This window comes from Varanus komodoensis, unplaced genomic scaffold (assembly GCF_004798865.1).
Source record: "Varanus komodoensis strain SLA01 unplaced genomic scaffold, ASM479886v1 scaffold1, whole genome shotgun sequence".
Lineage (NCBI taxonomy): Eukaryota > Metazoa > Chordata > Lepidosauria > Squamata > Varanidae > Varanus > Varanus komodoensis.
In genome coordinates, this window is record NW_025335268.1 from 104,490,909 (window position 1) to 104,509,834 (window position 18,926).

Sequence of the window (18,926 nt, forward strand, 5' to 3'; positions counted from 1 at the left end):
TGACAGAATGTGCTTATGAATTATAACGACCTCAGGCAATTTCTGTGTTATCTTGCAGTGCAATTACCAAAAGAGGGCAGCTGTTGCCTGCAGTTCAAAAATCAAAAGGGAGTTTATTGGTACGCTCAACAGCAGCTGAGAGCAGTGTCTTGTTTCCACCCAGCCTAGCAGTACGGGAAAATGGCTATCTCTTTTGTCTGTTGTGATGCCTTAGAAATCATGCCAGCTTCCTGGAGGCCAACCTGTATGCTAAGATCTTAAATAAAATGGATACTTTTTCATAAATATGGCCAGTGCCTGATCTTATCTCTGTGTAAGCTTTGCTGAGAGCTTCACAGAGGTATGCTTTCTGGAGCAGGTGAGCAGAATGTAGCTGATTTTCTGAGTCAGACCAATGTGATGAGATGTAAATATACTCCTGCAAAGGAGAAATGGCTGTAGTGGGAACTTGCGCAAGGTCTTCTATTAATGCCAGTATTTCCACTTAATGTGTTGTGGGTAGCAGGACTGGGAAAGCACCTAAGCTTGACAAATTGGACTGAGGTGAGGGGCAACAGGAAAAAAACCAGTGTGGTACAGTGGTTAGAAGTTAGACTTAGTCCTGAAGTAACTGACTCTTGGACTAGCTCACCTCACAGGGTTGTTGTAAGGATAATATGAAGAGTAGCACCATGTACGTCATCCTGGTTTCCTTGCAAAAGAAAAAAAAGTGGGATGAAAATCTAATTGGTATTTTATCGTGAGCCATGCTGGGAGCCTCTTGGCTGCATAGCAGGATATAAAAGCTTTTGAGAAATAAATACGGACTGTCTTCCCACAATGTAAAATAGACAAAGGAAGAACATATTTATTCCTTTGCCCTTTGCATAAATCTAGCCTTTTCTCTTTTTTGTCTCATCTTTATCAAATAAATAGATATCTAGTATTTTTATTTATATTCAGTTCCTCTGTTAGTCAATGTCTCTATTTTCTTTTCAATACTTTTCTCAGTTAAAAAATCCACACATATATACAGGATAACTAGGGTTACACAAACATTGAATTTGCTGCAGAATGTGCTGAAGAGTAGAGTTGCCAATTGTAGCAATTCAAAGTTGGGCACACAGTAATTTACTAGCCACAAATAATTGACCACCTGTGTGCTAAACACAGAGTTTTAGCAATGGTCAGCATCAGCATGATGGTGGATGATGGAGGGCCAGATGCTTCAGTGAGAGTGTGCATTGAAGTTGTTCACTGGAAATGATCTCATGAGTTTTTCCAGACACAATATCAGACCAGAATTGTGCAAATCTACAAGCTTCCGGGTCTCACATTGTGATACAGTCAAAAGTTAGGAAATGTAGAACAGCTGATGGGTGCTCACATTGCACAGTTGCCTTATGTGTCATAACATGTTTAAATTGCTGGTAGCAATACACTGTCATTCTGGGTGTCTTGTGCTTTTGGTCAGGAAAGAATGCCTTGCAAGGAAGAGGAGGCCTGTGGCTTTTGAATATACAAAGGAGGGACCCTGGCTCATGAGCAAGAGTGGTTTTTTGTGTGAAAGGATCTGAACTCAGTTCAGTCCTTCCACAGGCAGCATGTATGCAAAGGTACCTTTTATTCTAAGAGCATGTCTTTTGCAGCCAGTGCTGCTTGGTGGATCCTGGGGATCTAGTGAAAAACAAAGTAGATCTGACAAGCCTTACATCTATACACCCATGTTTCAGGGGTCAACCATGGATTCCTGCAAAGGCAAGTTTGGGTTGCAGCAGTATTTGATACAGCGGAGCCCATCCGGCCACAAAGAATTGTCTCTTGTGTAGTTCTGAGTGAACTGAATGAACATCTTTTTACCTAGAGGTTTAGAACTTGTAAGTCAAAGCAAACACAAACCTCCCTGCCTCCCAGGCCCCTTCAGATCTTATATTTTGTAAGAGCAGATGCATCTGGTTGTACTGGAAGGTTTAAAACAAGTAGTCTTTCTCTTTAGCCAAAGTAGTCCTAATAAATAGGAATTAGCACTTGAACTGGCTTTGTAAAATTAAATCTGCATTTGCAAATGATGGTGAAAGCTGGTAGTTCTTGTTTCGCCAGATCTTTGTAACCAATCCTTGTTTTTTAAACCTGTCTTTTTATGAGTTTCCACATACTTTACAAGTGCTTACTTAAAATAGGAATTAGAACTGTTCAAGTCTAATGGACCAACTTTTTAATAAATTGCCTTTCCATCAAAAACGAGGCAGCAGTTAATTAAAGCAGTATCTCCTGCTGACACTTGCAGATGAGTTGCTCGCTACTTCCCACCCTTTTAAGAGTTCTTGTATGTGAGCATCTCATTCTAGTCTTGAGTACACTTTAACTCTTCAGAGGAGCAGGAGCAGAAAGGAACAAATCCATATAAGAATTATCCATCACAATATGCATGGGGAATCAGTTGGTCTCCAGTTTGCATCAGTCCAAGCAAGCATGGACAATGGTAAAGAATGATGGAAGTTGTAGTCCAATAACATCCAGAAGGCCACAGGTTTCCCATTTATGCTGTACAGGATTTTACATAATTGCATCCTTTCTTGACAAACGTAGGTTGAACTCAGACACATAAGGAATGTTGCATAGAAACATATAGGTTTTGGGCTTTCTTTTTAAAAAGCTGATGGTTTAAAGGGTTTTTTAATTTAAATTAAAACAAGCATGAACATAAACAAAAGAAAGACCACAGAGAATGTTAACTAAATGAACCAGTTCTAGTTTCTTTACGGACTTTGAAATCAAGCTGAATTTCAACATGGAATTAAACAATCGCATGTATGGATGAATTTAGTTCATCCCATCCATCAGCCAGGGAAGGCACTGCCGCTCTGATGTTTCCTTTCTTTTTCCCCCTCTTCCATTTGTATAGTTTTTATTAGACTGAGAGCCTGGGAGTTTTATCTTACAATGTATTCAGTATCTTCCAGTATTCAATAAAGCTTAGAAAGTTTGGTGGGCTTCATAAGGTCACCTTCATTATCACCACCCTACCTAAAGCAGAGTGGGGTAGCTTGAGTCTGTTTCTTATATATAAAGCACGATGCAAGAAAGGAAAGTACCCTGCTTATATCCCCAAGGTGCATCACTTAACAGCTTCTCCCTCCTCATCTTATTTCTAGCACGGGAGGCAAATCTGCTTAAACAGCTAGTTAAGGTGGGCTTGTGCTTGGATTTCATTTTCCCCTATGGGTTCCTTTTGGGCGATAAGATGTAGAATCCACCTTCACTTATGAGAGGCAAACACATGCTTAAGGCAACACTTTCCTGGCTTGTCTGGTTTGGCTTTATGTGTGTAAGTGAACTTTTGATCCCTTTTAAACCTTCATCCAGACAAAGTCGCACTTGCAACTCTGATATTCAAAACCCTTTTGTGTTACTGATCTAAGAATATATAAGCCTTGACTGATAGTTTGCTAATGAATCCATACATTGTACTTTGTGTTCACTATTCCCCCCGAAAGAATAAAACAGGGCAGCTGGGTGAAATAATTTCCTTAGAGAAACCCAAGATTTACAGCTAAGATAGGATTGTGATGAAAGCATCTTTATCTCCCCAAATATTGTACATTATCATCATGGTGGATTCTGTTTCTCACCCGTAAAATCCAATAGCAAGTGGGGCTTGCTGAAATATTTCTGGAAATTTGTAAATTTGTAATCAGTGTAAAGTGGTGAGAGTAGGATGCAGTGGTTAGAGTACTAGGAAGTGACAGGAGATCTGGGTTCCACTTTCTACTTGGTCATGAAGTTCAGTGGGTGACTGCACCAGTCATGGGCTCTGAGCCTAACTTAACTGTAATAGTGTTGTTGTTGTAAGGATAAACCACAAAGGAAGTTGAGGATTACGTAATTTCTTGCAGGAGATTTTACAGGAGATATAGAGAGAAGAAACGATTTAGGTTAGCATTTTACTCCTTCCGTGGCCAAAATAGATGCCTGCAGGAAACCACAAGTAGGAGATGGGTGGAAAAGTGCCCTCCCAGTTGTGTGTCCCAGAAGCTGTTTTGCAAAGGTGTTCTGGCTCTAATATTGGAGGAAGTATGCAGCTGTCATAATGAGTGACCACATTCCCCATAAATTTGCCTAATATCCTTTTAAAGGCACCCATATTTGTGACCATCATTACATCATCCTGTAATAACAAATTCCACAATACAACTATGTGCTTCTCCCAACTTACAGGTTCATGGGATAACTCTGACATGTAATACTAGGAAAGAGATGGCCTCCTAGCTGCTTTCTCCACACTATGCATAATTTTGTATACTTCAGTCATTTTCCCCATACTTGCCTTTTTTATGAGATGCGCTATCCCAGGTTTCCTTGTAAGAGATCTGCTCCAGCCTTAGATCATTTTTGTTGCTCTCTTCTGCACCTTTTTCAACTCTACAATACATTTTTAGGTGTAGTAGCCAGAACTGTACACAGTAGTAGAAATGTTTTGTATAAAGGCGGTATGCTTTTGATACAAGTATGTTATTGATACAAGTGGTTGCGAAATAAATGTTACTTCAATTTATGTTTTTCCCTGGAAAGTGGGCAAAACAATCTGTGTATGTAGTAGAAAGCAGAGTGAAGAAAGAGGAAATTAAAGCTATTGCAGAAGTCCTTAGTTCCGCTAGACACCAAGTGACCTGGCTGACAGGGCTTTAAGTCGTGGATTGAAACCATAATGCAGTGGCAGATAGCGCTGCAACAAAGCTCTGTGGAATTTATCCCTCCAGACTCTGTGCAGACTTTCCATTGTGTTCATCCCTGTCTGAGAAAGCGAGCTGAGACAAGAGGAAGTCTGTGGCTGCTTGCAGGATGGAGGTAACCTTCTTCCATGTCACATGCAGAACGAACAAAAACTGCCACTTATTACATGGAAGAGGGATGCCACTTATGCAGCTCAATTCCTGGCAACTGTTGTGCAAACGCTGAGCATGCTCGCTAGGAACTTGGACTCCTGGCCATGAGCACTGAGACCAGAGTCCAGGGGGCTGAGCCCAGGGAATCCGACATGATCCCATCCCCAAATGGATTCCTCACAGATCCCTAATGGTAGAGCACATGCTCAGCATGCAGGTGGTCCCAGGTTCAAGCCCAGCTTTTCTTTGTAGGGCAAGGAAGGAATCCTGCTGGAAACACTGGAGACCCGCTGCCAGTCAGTGTCAACAGTACTGGGCAAGATGGTCTGACTCAGTATGATGCAGCTTCCTATGTTACATTAACTAGCTTACTCATAATAGACTAGGTATCCAGTCATAAGGTGATTGTCTGGTGTTCAGCTTTTAAAGTAAGGGATGGTGGAAGTTGAAGCTGTGCCTGGAATCTGGAAACTCTGTTACTGGGTGGGCTGCTGGAGAGGTAGATTGAGCACTCTTCTAACAACTGGCCCATAAATGCAAAGAACAAGCATCTGGGCTCATTCATGGTATAAGTGAATGAGGTTCAAGGACTTCCCAATGGCTTCTGAAACAAGTTTAAAGGCCAATTTCCAGCAATCCTTGACTTTCATATAGTACTGTAGCAGCTTGTTCCATTCTTATAACTCTGAGATTGTCCTGCCAAAATGTCCTACTGGGGAAAATACTTCCTTTTTATTCTGCATCCCAGCCTTTCTGCAAGATGCTCAAAATAACTGAGCTCCTTTACTGAGTTCTCAGTTGGCCTTCTGTCTAAGGGGTACTTCATGAGCCAGGTCACTTTGCCTACATGGACAGACCTACATCATACAGAAAACTGATCCTGCTTCTTTTACAGCTTCAGAACTGGCTGTTATTGGAAGTTGAGGCTGTGCAGTTACATCACCCTATAGTTCATGGGTATAAACAGCTATTATTGCTGAATAGATATAATACACATGGTCTCAGTCAAGAATGGAATGATGAACTAGAGTACTCCATTTTGCCCAATCAATGGAGTGTTTAATTGTTATCTATTTCGGAAGGGCTTATAGAACTTAGATTTTCCTTAATTAAGTGAAAACTGATGTTCTGAGTGTATAATTATTTTCAGTAATGTTACTATGTTCTTCATATGCTAACACATAAAGGCTATAATATATATGCAATTATCTTTATGGACCTTTTCAAATCCAAAAATTTGTAATTTTCTAGTGTATTTTATCCTTTTTTCTTTAATCATTTTGGTTATATTTTTGCAACCATTTTTAAAGAACTGGTCCAATTTTAGCAAGTGATACCAGTCCATAAACATTAGTATACCTATTGCCTAAAGCTTGCTGCAAGGGGCTACACCTGAGAACTGGCAAATGAAGTTTTCTACATCAGTGATGAATATGGAATAGTGCATATCTCCCAAAATGGATAGATCAAGATTAACTGAGGAGACAAGGTTGCCCGATGCATAGGTCACGAGACCACAGTTTCCATGTGCAAGCTAAATGGAAAGTTTTTGCTAGAGTAAACTTGGGCACTAGCCAGCTAGATAGAAGCTGGATCTATGTTTATCCAAAATGTCACTGCTATTTAGAGCAGTATAAAGAGTTTTATAAGTAGCTCATTAATATAAAAGGTAGTGATGTGTGACCTACAATAAGAAAGGCTCTGCCAAATGTACAGTGTAGCATACAGAGCAGTATTATTTTCTTTGACAGTCCTGACCTTAAAAGCAAACACACACACACACACACACAGAGAGAGAGAGAGAGAGAGAGTGAGAGAGAGAGAGAGAGAGAAACATATATATTTACCATTGGTGCATATATTCTTTTCTGTGGTTGGAGGACTGTAATGGAGACCTTTTTCCAAATATCTTGATCTACTTTGCTGGACCAGGGTATCTGCCCTCACTTTTCAATGATACAATTCATTGCAAGTTTGTCTGAAATTTCCAAATTTGTGTGTGTGCATGTATTGCGGGGGGTGGGGTTAGGATGCACTGCCCAGAAGATGAGTTGAGGGAGGGGAAAAGATGCATGATTGTTTTGGAATCAATTGCTTGGCTAGGGAACAGTAATGGAATTGAGATTGAGATAGGGGAGCAAAGAAAAATTCAGTATAGTCACTACGACAATCATAATATGAGCAGTATAAAACTGAATAACTTTGTCAACAATGTCCACATCACCTTGTGAACAAGATCCTCAAGCTGTTACTGTTAGCTTTCCTCTCAGATTTATAAGAAAGAACTGTAAACAGAGTCATGTGTGAAATTACATTTACAGTTAACCAAATCAATATTAATGAACACATTCTTCAGTTTTTGAGGACAATGACTAATGTTTTTCTTTTCCCTTCCAGTTCTGTCATCATGAACCTCATGCTGTTATTTGATTCAATTAGCATTTTCCTGTTTTCCCAAGGTAAAGTTTTATTTAAGCATTTCACAAGCAGTGAGTGGAATTCTTGTGAGGTTTGTAGGACAAGAAATAAGGCCTCAGTCCACATGAGCACAAATCTGAATATAGGCATTTTTTACAGATGTGTGACCGAGTCATTTACTGTATTATATAGGTCATGATAAATAAGATTCTTGTTGATGCTCAACCAAGCTGGGGATTAGGACAGTGGATCAGCTGGGAATGGGGGAAGTATTTGACTGGTCCAAGCAACTTCTAGTCGGAACCCTACCATGAGCACCACTCAACAGACATTGTAGCATGCTACCCTGCACTTGAAGATTGTCTAACAAGGAATATCTTTCAGCTGTGAATTGCATTAACTTCTTTATTCATCAGTTTCTACTTCTTCCTTAAGTCCCTTTCTAGCTCTCTGTTTTCTGGCTCCCTTTATTTACTTCCCTTATTCTTTATGGACTCTCCTGGGGGCTGTAGTACTACTTTTAAAAAGTCTCTTGTATCCTGAAGTAGGCTCTTCCTCAGGGTGAATTGGTGTTTTTTGATAGTCACCTGAAAGTAATGTTTTGAAGAGATTCTTTTAGAAGAAAATGAACAATTTGGTGATAACTAAGATGATAACAATTTGATCCTACAGCCTTAGCATCATGGGGCATACAAGAACTGCATGTCAATCAGGAAACCACTGAGAAAATTACAGCTGCTGCCCATTGTAAGTCTTTTCATTTCTTCAGATTCCCTGCAGATTCTCAGTTACCACTCCCCCTTTGCCACCTCTTAAATCTCCTACATTGGATGCTATACGTATATAGATTCTATCAATATGGTTCTAAGTGTCTTCCAAAACTCATGGTCACTCTTATGTGTATGGCAAGGATTCAGGTGTCTCCTCATGAATGAGATGTCAGTACACCAAGCTCGTTCCATATTTATGGCTGAGACATTGTTATACCAAGCATGTTGCATGTATTATGAAGTCTGTGGATTTGTCTTGCTGCAGAATGGGCATGTGTACATCATCACAAAGTCAGAGTTTGGTCTCGAGAGTGGCTCTGGGTGGGTGGTTCAGAACAGAGATTGAATTACGCATTTCCTATAAAAGAAGAAAAATGAGCTCTGTAGAACATCCACCCTCAGTTGCATCCTGTGGCTGGTCCACAATATTCTCTTCCTCATTTCTGTGGGGCAGGCTACCCGGTTTCTAGCTTGGATTCTAGAATCAAAGTTCAATACAGAGAGGTTCATGCCTTGGGCAGATTTCAAAGAAACCTGCCAAGAAGACCAGATTACAGGTCGATGTGTGTGAAGATGGGGATCTTGTGTTAGCCCCCTCAACCATATTTCTTCTGACGTTTCTCTCTTCACTGCAGCATATGAACTGGATTCCTTGACTTCTTTGGCTCTACAGTCTCACAGACATGTGCTGTCAAGTCATCTCTGACTTATGATGACCATATTAATGAAGGCCCTCCAAAGGCCCTGTCCTGACAGCCCTGCTCAGCATTTGTAAATTCAGGCTGTGGCTTCTTCTATAGAGTTAATAATCTCACATCTGGATTTTCCAATGTAGTAATATCCATTATTACTGAAACATGTCAGTACTCCAGCTGCAGCTGAATTAGGAATGGGATGGACTATCAATGGACAGAAATGAGCAAGGTTACTGTATAACTGAACACGAGGGCTTTCAGTGGAATGCTTTCAAAGTTCAATCTCTTTTAATCTGTTATTAGGAGAGAAATGCCTCTCTTTAAATCCTACTAACTAGACAGAAATCCACGCCAAGAGGAATTATAATGTGCTGTTCTGGAGGAGTAGGCAAAGGAGGGGGAGAAAACTGAGGTATAGAAACCCTTTGTATATGTGCATTGTTTTAAAAATGCACTTTTTTGTTCCCATCTGTACAAGCTACTTAAAGTTTTCTGAGCGCTGCAACCGTTGCATTTGTTCATTTTCTGTTGAACACACTGCAAAAAAATTTGAATGGGTAACAAATGGTTAAGAAAGGTGGGATACACAACAACATGTGTGCTGTATAAAAGTTTAAATGAGTCATTCTGCCTATTAAAAACGTAACTCATAGAGGGTAGCAAACTGGAGAAAACTGGTCTACATCTTTTGCTAGTGGCAAATTTCCTATAGCCCTATTTATGCTGCCCCTTCCCCCAAGGCTATGCAGTGTCTCCCACCATCTACACAGTGGATGTGTGCCTCTGGATAGGGAAACCAATACGTACAGACTAATTCCTAAATAGAATCCTAGGTGATTGGCATTCCAGCTCACAAGGAACACCTATTAGGGCAGCTCTGCATGCATCATGCCTACCTGGATGAGGATCCATCTGAGGGAGAGAACCAGCGTGTGGGCCCCAGCCAGGCAGGGAGGCTGATGCAGCACTTGACAGCCTTCCTTTGGAAGAACAGCCTGGGCCTTCCTAGGCTTCCCCAGAGGCAAGATACAGAGTTGGAGACAATTCACCTTGGAAGGGCAGAGGACCAAGTGTGAGCATCAGAAGTTCAAACATAAAACAGAGCATGGGACCTCCCTTAAAAGCAACCTAATGACCTAATTAAGCAGCTGTGCTGATTTATAGCCAGCTATAAATTAGCCCAGCTGGACTTCGTTCTTTACTTCAGACAATGGTATTTCAGTCAGTGTTTTGCCTTGATCTTCTAGACTGGATGGTGTCATTGACCTGGACCTGGACTCTTGGGAGAATGAGCCCTGCAGACTGACCTCTAGAGTATACTGGTTTCCCCTTAGGTCACTTCCTGAAGATTCTTTCGTTTGGACTAGCTACTTCCTGATAAAGGAGCAGGATAATGTGCACAACTTTCTCAGGCATCCATTCTTGGTCCACTCAGTCTAAAGCACCATACTACAAGAGACTTGGAATATTCTGGATCCCAGCATTTTTATTTTTGCTTACAAGCTATTGGGAAGGAGTATGAGGAGGTTCTGGCTATCATCATCAACAACAACAACATCAATTACATTTGTATACCACCCGTAGCCAAAACTATCTGGTCGATTCCCAACATTAAGTCACCCATCCAGATTTCAACCAGGCCAGAACCTGCTTAGCTTCCCACATTAGGCAGGATCAGGCACTTCAGGCTATATGAAATATATGGTTTGTAATGGAACAAATAAATCCAGTTTTTCTGGGGTTTTACAGGTTAATTTTTGTTGAGTGAGTGTATTGCTAACTATTTTTGAAGATATATATATCTTGAATAGCGTATTTTATTGTTTTTACATTGTGTTTGTAATTTTTAATAGTACAACACTTCAGAAAATTACTTTAAGCCATATATAGTGTTCTTAAACAATAGAATGAATTAGATTAAATTAGAATAGGTTAGAACAAATTGTTAGATTAATGTCCTGCCTTTCCGTTCACTGGAGTTGTTCTTAAGTGGGGAAAAGCAAACATAAAAACAAACAAGTATTAGCAATTAAAAGCTAGAAAGAAAACATAAGCAGATAATAACATCTCTACTTAGGAGATGTATATAAGAAGCTTCAGGGTGGTGATTTAGGAACTTCTCTATGTGAGGGGTTTAACCCACTGTTTTCCTGAGGTTTGTATTTCTATACAAGAGGCAGAGGAAGAAGGACCAAATCTGAGATGACGTCATTCAATAAAGGAAGCCCCAGCCTTGAATTTGCAAGAGCTGAGCAGGGCTGCCAAGGACAGGGCATTTGAGAGAGCATTCATTCATAGGGTCACCATAAGTTGCATATTAACTGAGAACATGTAATGACAGCACAGCTAAAACTTTAGGATGAACATGACTGACTGCTAGAATGGGGAAGGAAACCATCCTCAAGCAGGGATCTGTCCTGCTGCCTCCTGCCCCTTCCAAGCAGACCAGAACAAGGTTTTCTAACCATCTAGACTAGCATTCAGGTACGCATGAAGAATACTTCAGAAGTCAATAAGTAAAGAGACAAGGAAAGTTAGAATACTGTCTATTAGAGAAATGGAACTAAATGCTAAGATGTTGATTCCAAACTGAATACCTGTCCTTCTTGCTAAAATGAGCAGAGCAAACTACGCTTTCCAGGTGGATCGTCCTGTTTCAGGGCTTAGAGCATCCAACAGTTCTTAGCCAGTCTGCCCTTTTTCTCTGACACCATATCTATGATGTTAGACCCAGCCTCCTCCTCTTTGCTATGCTCACCAGACTTGCTCACAGACTTTGAAATGGTCAAATTCTCAGAGATTTCCTGGCGTGGCATATAGCTGGCTCCAGTGGCCTTGGCATTTCAGTTAAAGATCCTGGCCCCTTCTCTCTACCTGACTCTGAATCTAATTGTGCAGCCTTTGATGGCTCTTTTATGGGAGGAATGGGCCCCATCCCCATGGAAACCTCAAAAGGATCAGATGTTGGAGGAGAGGGAGCTGGACCAAGTGAAGGTGGCATGACCATCTGGGCAAGCTTCTTGGAACAAATTTGGCCCTCAGATCTTGCTTCTGCACTCCGTCCTTAGGGTTATATGGACCCTAACTATATTAGGGTCATATTCAGTAGCTGCTTAGAGCCTTATTTGTACCAACATGGAAAGATGATAATTTTCAACATCTCCTCCCATAGTAAAATTCCGGGAATATTAGCATCTAAGAACAATGAGAGAGGGAGAACGTTTAATGAACAGAATGTTCTTTTCTTTAATACATGGAGATAGGACTTTTTGTATTCCTCTCTGGACTTTTATTTCCTATTTTTCCATAAACAGCTACCAATATTAGTCTTTGTTTTCAGCATGCTTGCTTCATTCTGTACTCCACCGCTCCTCCTCGCCACATGGAGCAATGTGGCTTCTTACTATTACTTCCATGCCCTTGTCTTCTTCCAGTGATGAACTGTTCTGCTCCAGTTGATATCTTGTTCCTGTTAGATGGATCTTACAGCATTGGCAAAGGAAATTTTGAAAGGTCAAAATATTTCACAATCAAACTCTGTGACGCCTTGGACATCAGCCCGGAAAAGGTAAGTACACTGGTATGTGCCATACAGTGGGTCACATGTAGACATGGGACTGGTAGACATTCACACTGTGGGACTTAAGTGTATCTGTAAAGTTGCAGCTAACAACTAGCATAATGCTGTTCAGTGGAATGGGAAGAAAAGCAGGCAGTGATTTTTTTTTTTTTAAGTTTAATGGCTTGAGCCTGCCTAATCAGAAAATCCTGCTCACTTAACCACAGAGATATTGTGGTTACTTATTAATGTACAGTAAGACTGTAACATTGGATGACATTTTAAATCAATCTAACCAACTGATCAACTTAAAATGTTTTTTTTTCTTTTCACAGAATTTTATGTGCATCTTTTTTTTCTTTTTACTGCCCCCCAACGCCCGGTTTTGTTGTTCTGTTCTTCTGCTGTTTCCCATCCTCAGCACCTATATTTCAAAGTATAGCTGGGTATTTATAGTTAATGAATGAATTAACTAAGGGTGTAATCCTGTGCATGCCTTGTGCTGAAAAGTTTGTTTAAATATTACTGACTATTATAATTGCTTGTATAAACTCAGATATGAATTTATACCAACTCATGAGTTTATGAGTTTTATACTGACTTTGTATCTTGTATATGATTTTATTATGTTCTAAGAATTGCCTTAAGAAGGCTCTTTGGCTTTTCAAAACTTTATATAAATATTTAAAATAGTAAATAAGGCACACGGGAATAATCTAAACAGAAAAGCATGTTTTCGTTCTTTAAAATGATGCCACATATTTCTGCAAGTTTATAGCACCAAGTGATACAGATCTATGCAAAAGTAAGGTCCACTGAGTTCACTCCAAGTTACTTCCAAGTAATGGTATTGAATTGCAGCACAAAGCTCATACAGCTATAATGCAATTCTTGGAAGAAAGTCCCATTGAGATAAATTAGGTTTACCTCCAGGTAAGTATAACTCTTAATTTACTAACCCTTTAATCCATGTCTGCTTCCCTCTCATTCAATTGGAGTTTACTTCCAGGAGCATAGTTATTGTACTCTAACAGTACACTGTTAGGCATGTCTATTCAGAAGTGAGTCCTAATGAGTCTAGTGGGATTTGCTTTAAGGCTAGTGAGTATAGGAATGCAGCCAAAGATTTCTTTAATTAGCCTATGGCCCTAATAATAAATCACCAAACTTTTGCACCCTATTAGAACTTCCACAAGTACTTCCTTTCTTTTGGTCTTTGGTGCTCTCTGGGCTGCAGTCTGAACTTTGAAGGAGCTGTCCATAGCTCTGAACTTGACTGGGAGGGTTCAACTCTGAGAACCCTCCCTAAAGGAGGTAAAAAGGACATCTAAAACGGGCTTCTCTGCAGTGGCACCCAGATTTGGAATACACTCCCCAGTGAGGTTTGCCTGTTGCCGAGCCTATATTCTTTTTGGGACCAGCTTAAAACCTTTTTATGTAATTGTTATTTTAAAACTTAGCATTTTTAGCGATTCACAGTTGCTTTTGTTTTGTTTTGATTGGGTTCATTTGTATTGGTTTTGGTCATTTTATTGTATTGTTTTACTGATGGTTTTTGTGGTTATTGCTTTCAATCTTGTAAGCTGTCCTGAAACGCAATAGTGGATGACGGCATATAAATGTTTTAAATAAATTCCATGGAGAGCTTCCTTTAAAATTAAGCTCATGGTGCATACTCTACCCCATGGACATTAGGGATCAACAGCATCTCTTGCCATTTAGGAATAATGCCTTGACTCATCACAAAATGGTTATAAAATAGAGTACAGCATTATCAGAAAGCTACTGAAGCCCCTGCAGTTGTTCTGGCTACCCTATAGGTTCTCTCTGCCTCCTGTTTTTAGACAGCTACAATGAGATGTTGTTTGCCTCCTCTTCTACAAATATATGATGTGCTATACAATAAATTTGTATGATCAGAGACAGCATTGCTTGTCCTGTTGATTCTCACAGTGGCCTTGATTGTGCATGGGAGACTTGTATAGAGATGTTTGAAGACTGTTTTTCACCAAAGTATTTTTAGGCAGAATTAGGCAGAATATATCTAGTGCATCAGGGACCTGATAAAATCCTGTTTTTGCAGCCTCTTTTATGTTTGTCATGTAAACTCCAGGAAACTTATGTAATGCTGGCCTGTTTTAGTGATGCAGAAAAATATAGGAAACTCTGGACATTCTGACTGATGAAAGATTTAACTGGCTTATTTTTCCTTTTCCTTTGATGAAACACACTAAGGGTTCCTACTTCCTAGACCTCGTAAGAACAGCATAAAATTACATCACCCTTATAGACCTTATCTTATCCTTTCAGGTCAGAGTGGGAGCAATACAGTTCAGCAATACTCCTTTTCTGGAATTCTCTCTTGACACATATTTCACCAAACAGGAGATAAAAAGCAAGCTCAAGAAGATTGTGTTCAAGTAAGATGGATATATATGCATAGGATATATATACTCATTCATATTCTTTCTTACCCCAGTCCCTATGGTATTCATTTCTTCTCTTGCTAATGAAGTGACAGGAAATTCTTATCAAAGTATATTTGCATTTTTACAGTCTCATGTCAGCCATCTGCAATAACTCATAAATATCCTCTTTTTTCAGCTGGGGAACTAACTATCCCCTGATTTGTGGACACGCACATTGTGTGAATACAAAATTAACAAAGTATGATTATCCAAGACAATGCTAAGTGTTGCCTTATTCTAATCATGATTCTATTTTAAATTAATGACATAGGATATGTCAACAAGACTAAATTTGCGCACATATTGCATCCATATCTATCTTTAGGTATTACCCCATAACAAGAATAGATCTGCACTGGTATATTTTGTTGGTGCCAACAACACAAGGAGACTGTCTTGTAGTGGCAAGTGAACAACAGCTCACAAGAAGTTGTGTGTAACCATGTGCATATTATGTGCATGTTAATGATATCTTAGGGAGTAGAAAGAGCACTCTAAGCTTGCTCAAATAAAGTCCATGGATCTGCTAGCGTAGAGGTGGGATGACTTCAGGCTAGCAGGATGTATTTTGTTTTTCACTAGAACTGCAAGATCCAACCACTGGAACCTGCTGCAAAGGCCTAACACTTGGGATTGGAGAATTTGAATCTAGGAATTCGTTTTGAGTACCAGACATGAACACAGCTCACAGTCGTTCCACACAAAAAGCCTTCCAGAGCTTTCTTTGCTTCAGCAATATGAATGAGCAGGGAGTGAGTTCTTTTGTTGGGAATCAGAAACCCTGGCCAATGTCCTGCAAATCACCCAGGATCAGCCAATAGCTCCAGACCGTTGTTATCCCCACCCCTGCAGGAGTACCCAGACTGGAAGGCATTCTGTCCCCTCATTCTACAAGCAGTGCTTATAGCTCAGAGTCTACAACATTTATAACAACAAGAACAAGGAATGACTGTTCTGTCCATCAACATCATAGTGCCAAGACCATGAAAAGTAGAAAAATGAAATGTGGCAGGCTTTCTATGGGAACCTAGGGTTGTACACCATGGGATTGTTTGTTTGTTTTTTTTACATGCATTGATGAATGTTGATGTTTTGAAGCCTGCAGTAACATCTTCAACAGCTTTGCAGTCTATCTAGTTTGAAGCCAGCTGGATTAGAAGGTCAAGAGACAGAGTTAGAAGTCCCCCTGCTTGCTTATTGGATAGCTGTTTTCCGGGAAATGGAGTAGATTAACCTCTAGGCCGGGAGCCTAGAGGGCAACATGTGGCCTAGGGTGCCAATAGGCATGGTTTCACTTACACAGGATGGGCACAGCATTTCCAAACCAGGCAGCTGCGTAAAGGCTTAAGGGCTTTGCTGTATCAAACTAAGGGCTGTTCTCACTCATGGAAAACCAGGTCTGTGCACTAGTAAGATAATATTAGAAAATGCATCGTTCAAAAACAAAGTTGTAAGCCATTGAAGGCGGAAAGAACGAGCAATGACAAAATGCAGATGGTCAGGGATGATATGACTGCTACTGCAATATTGTTGATGCATTCCTGATGTGACTTGAAAGAGAGCACACTGGAAGTGAGGAGTAGCAGAGAAATTTTAGAAAGATCAAAGCTGGTGCTGGCAGAAGTTTAGAGCGCTGAGAATTACAGGCTGGGACAAAAAGAAGCATGTACATTAAAGTAGCCCCCACAAAGCATGACTCTGATCAAGTACCAAATATGCCAGGAATAAAGAAATGACAATATGGTTTTTTGTGGTTGTTTTTTTAAAGTGACTAAACATGGCCCAGAAGCAAGCGTATAAACCTGTGCCAGTAGGACAGAATGCTGTGGTTTGAAGAGGATTTTACTTTGCAATTCTGGTTTTGCCCTAATTATTTTGACTTGAAATAAAAGCCATGCTGTGAGATGATAGCTGGAAATAGCCTCCCTTAAGAACTCCCAGAACGGGCTTAGAAAACAGATGGAGATAGCGGAGCTTTTATTACAAAATTGCTCAGAATGGTGACTGGAAATAAGCCATTTCCTTTGCTGTGCTGTCAAATATAACACAAAAGGATGATTGTTCTGGAATCTCTGCCGCATGTCATCTGCAAGTGTTTGGGGGCAGTTGGGTATGATGTGGATCCAACTTAGAAGAACTAAACAAACAGGCTGGGGATAAAGATCATTTGAGCCATCTTCTCACATTCAGCCTGAATCAGAATATAATTTGATGCAGAATTGTGCTTGCTTTTCCATCACCCTGGAAATTTCAGTTGTGCACCTAAAAGGGTGTGTGTCTGGCCAGCCAGCCATCAAAACCAGAGTGCCAAGACCATGAAACTTAAATAATGGCATGCATGCTAAGAGTATCCTAAGGGTGTGCTATTCAGGATGATGATGACGACAACGATGACTATTATTATTGAATACATTAATTGTCATTAATTTAAATGTGTCCATGTGGTTGAAACCTACAGTAACATCTTCAGCAAGTTGAGGAGGACAGTGTTGCCTTAACAAGCTTTACCTCACACTTGCTTACACTGAACCTTAGTTGCCATGCTGATGCCCATTCTCCCAAAGAACTGTGTTGATATTCTTGAGCTAATGTCCCCACTGAATTCTAACACTGTGCATAATCTGCCTTGTGTTGTACTACACCTCCAACAAAGATCCTAATATTTTTCCTTATTCATGCCCACATGTATGGATGTCTTTGTGTGCTCATGTGAATGAAACAACAGAGCCTTACCATATTAACATTCTCAGTCTGTTGTCATGCTTCCTGCAAGCTAACGCGCCTTGTAGGTTAGGCACATTTACCCACAGCAAAAAGCAGAACAAAACAAACAGCATCATAGCCAATATATTTTGCTCATAGACCCAATGGTCAATTAATAAAATCTAGGTACCTTTACCCTCTTCATGGATCACTGTCTTGTTGTGGCGAAGGGGCTTGCATAGCTCAATGAAGCTATGAGCTATGCCGTGCAGGGCCACCCAAGACAGACAGGTCATAGCAGAGAGCTCTGACAAAACGTGATCCACTGGAGAAGAAAATGGCAACCCAGTCCAGTATCTTTGCCATGAAAACCCCATGGACAGTACCAAAAGGCAAAAAGATATGACACCGGAAGATGAGCCCTTCAGGTCGGAAGGTGTCCAATATGCTACTGGGGAAGAGCGGAGGGCTAGTACTAGTAGCGCCAGAAAGAATGAAGTGACTGGGTCAAAGCCGAGAGGACGCTCAGTTGCAGATGTATCTGGAGGTGAAAGGAAAGTCCAATGCTGCAAAGATCTATACTCCACAGGAACCTGGAATGTAAGATCCATGAATCAAGGCAAGCTGGATGTGGTCAAACAAGAGATGACAAGACTGAACATTGACATCTTAGAAATCAGTGAACTGCAGCCAAAGATGGAGAAGCTCTATACAGTCAGTAAAACTAGACCAGGAGCTGACTGTGGCTCAGATTCTGAGCTTCCCATTGCAAAATTTAGGTTTAAATTGAAGAAAGTCAGGGAAAGCACTAGGCCATTCAGGTATGACCTGAATCATATTCCTGATGAATATGCAGTAGAGGTGACAAATAGATTTAAGGAATTAGATCTGATAGACAGAGTGCCTGAAGAACTATGGATGGAGGTTCGCAACATTGTACAAGAGGCAGCAACTAAAACCATCCCAAAGAAAAAGAAATGCAAGAAAGCAAAATGGCTGAGGAAGCTTTACAAATAGCTGAGGAAAGAAGGGAAGATACAAACAATTGAATGCAGAATTCCAAAGAATAGCTAGAAGAGATCAGAATGCCTTCTTAAATGAACAGTGCAAAGAAATAGAAGAAAACAATAGAATAGGGAGGACCAGAGATCTCTTCAAGAAAATTGGAGATATGAAGGGAACGTTTCATGCAAAGATGGGCATGATAAAGGACCAAAATGGCAGGGACCTGACAGAGGCAGAAGAGATTAAGAAGAGGTGGCAAGATTACACAGAAGAACTATACAAGAAAGAGCTTAACTTCCCTGATAACCACGATGCAGTGGTCACTGACCTTGAACCAGACATCCTAGAATGTGAAGTCAAATGGGCCTTAGGAAGTCTGAGCAACAACAAAGCTAGTGGAGGTGACAGTATTCCAGCTGAGCTATTCAAAATCTTAAAAGACA

The 18,926-nt window shown here is 40.4% G+C and overlaps 1 protein-coding gene across 1 annotated transcript in view; it reads left to right on the forward strand.

The window, feature by feature from the left end:
- The first annotated feature begins 6,679 nt into the window (after positions 1-6,679).
- The window catches only part of VWA2 (von Willebrand factor A domain containing 2), a 34,505-nt gene continuing 22,258 nt past the window's right edge, over positions 6,680-18,926 (forward strand). The window contains exons 1-5 of the mRNA XM_044439340.1: positions 6,680-6,798; positions 7,263-7,324; positions 7,956-8,030; positions 12,183-12,316; positions 14,618-14,727. Coding sequence (XP_044295275.1) covers positions 7,273-7,324; positions 7,956-8,030; positions 12,183-12,316; positions 14,618-14,727 — 371 coding nt within the window. The 5' untranslated portion in view covers positions 6,680-6,798; positions 7,263-7,272. The remainder of the gene's footprint in view (positions 6,799-7,262; positions 7,325-7,955; positions 8,031-12,182; positions 12,317-14,617; positions 14,728-18,926) is intronic.